The following is a 1,598-nucleotide window of genomic DNA, read 5'->3' on the forward strand; positions in this document are numbered from 1 at the left end:
CCATGATCTAGAACTTCCCTCCTGTACAGAGCGTGAGGTGGGCGGGCCCACGTGGAGTTGTTGTTGGGATTCCAGCTCGCTGCGCTCGCGGCGGACTGAGCTCTCATTGGTCGGCTCTCCCGGGGAAAAAGGCACGCGACTATAGTTGTCGCTATAAAGGAGCCTCGCGTGCCGATTCCTTCACTCAACACTAAACTGTTGCCCATTCAGAGGACAAGTAAGCTAGTGGGCAAGAAAGCGAGAAGAAGAAGAAGAAGAAGGCGACGACGTAAATGATGGACCTGGACCCCTTCTCCGCGCTGGAGTCTTTCTCGTCGTCGCCTTATTTCGACGACGAAGAGTTTTTCACCGACGGGTCGTCCAGGGACGACCTCCTGGACGACGACGTCGAGTTCCTGACGAGCCACCTGCAAGACTACTACAAGACGCCTCGCGACGGAGACTACGATGCGAGCGACCTGTCCATCTCCTCCTCGTCCTCTCCCTACTCATACAGCTGCGCGGACAGCGCGTCCGACTTCTCACCGCGTCGCCGCCGCCGCCGCCGCGACGACGACGACGACGACGACGCGGCGGCGACGCTGAAGCGGAGGCGGCGGATGCGCTCCGAGGGGGAGATGCAGCAGCTGCGGCAGGCGGCCAACGTCCGTGAGAGGCGGCGGATGCAGTCCATCAACGACGCATTCGAGGGCCTCCGCTCCCACATCCCCACGCTGCCCTACGAGAAGCGCCTATCGAAGGTGGACACTCTGCGTCTGGCGATCGGTTACATCAACTTCCTCGCCGAGCTGGTGCGGTCCGACGCGCCCATTAGGAGCTCCGACAGCGACGCGGACCTACAGCCTAAGAAAGTAATCATCTGTCACCGAGGCACAAGTAAGTCTATTTTCTCACCTCCCCCCTCCAACCCGTCATCTCGTTTTGAGACACATAGATTAACAAAAGGTACCGATTTGTTTCGTTGTAATTGGTCGTTTGTCTTGACGACTTCTTCTTCTTCTTCTTCTTCTTCCTCTTCTTCCTCTTCTTCAGGGTCTCCCTCTCCAAGCGACCCGGACTACGGCCTACCTCCTCTCGCCGGTCACTCATTGTCCTGGACAGACGAGAACCAACTGAGGGAACAGAACGTCATCCGGACGGCGAAAGTCTGGACTCCGGAAGATCCACGGAAACTGCATATCAAATCGTCTTTCACCGACATTGAAAATGAGCCCCCTTTCAATATGGTGGCGTAAAAATACAAAAAACATTTTTCTGAGAGAACAAGACACTGACACAGATGAATGAAACGAATCATTATGAGTTCCAAACATGCCTTTAATTGTAAAAATCTGTATTTCTTAGTGTGTCGAGAAGCTTCGGTTGAACAAATGAATACATTTAAAAAAAAAAGATAATCTAAAAGATCAGTTATGGAGTCATTTAACTGCGACCCCCCACCCCCACCACCGCCATCTGAAAATAGTTTTCACTGAATGTGGAGACAGGTTGTTAATGTCCTCTGGTCGTTTCAACACACATTGTAAAATGTGAACACCGTGTGAGCATATCGTTGATATTTTTATTTTATCGTGGATTCGGTGTGTTTTTGTTTGTTT

General features: G+C 52.4%; 1 protein-coding gene across 1 annotated transcript; it reads left to right on the forward strand.

The window, feature by feature from the left end:
• Positions 1 to 272: 272 nt before the first annotated feature.
• ptf1a (pancreas associated transcription factor 1a) lies at positions 273 to 1,235 on the forward strand (the record flags this gene model as incomplete). The annotated part of the gene is made up of 2 exons (XM_080011708.1): positions 273 to 876; positions 1,033 to 1,235. 2 exons carry the CDS (start codon positions 273 to 275, stop codon positions 1,233 to 1,235), a joined length of 807 nt encoding a protein of 268 aa, XP_079867834.1.
• Positions 1,236 to 1,598: the final 363 nt, after the last annotated feature.

This window comes from Zeus faber (genome assembly GCF_960531495.2).
Source record: "Zeus faber genome assembly, chromosome: 12".
NCBI classification, from domain to species: Eukaryota; Metazoa; Chordata; class Actinopteri; order Zeiformes; family Zeidae; genus Zeus; species Zeus faber.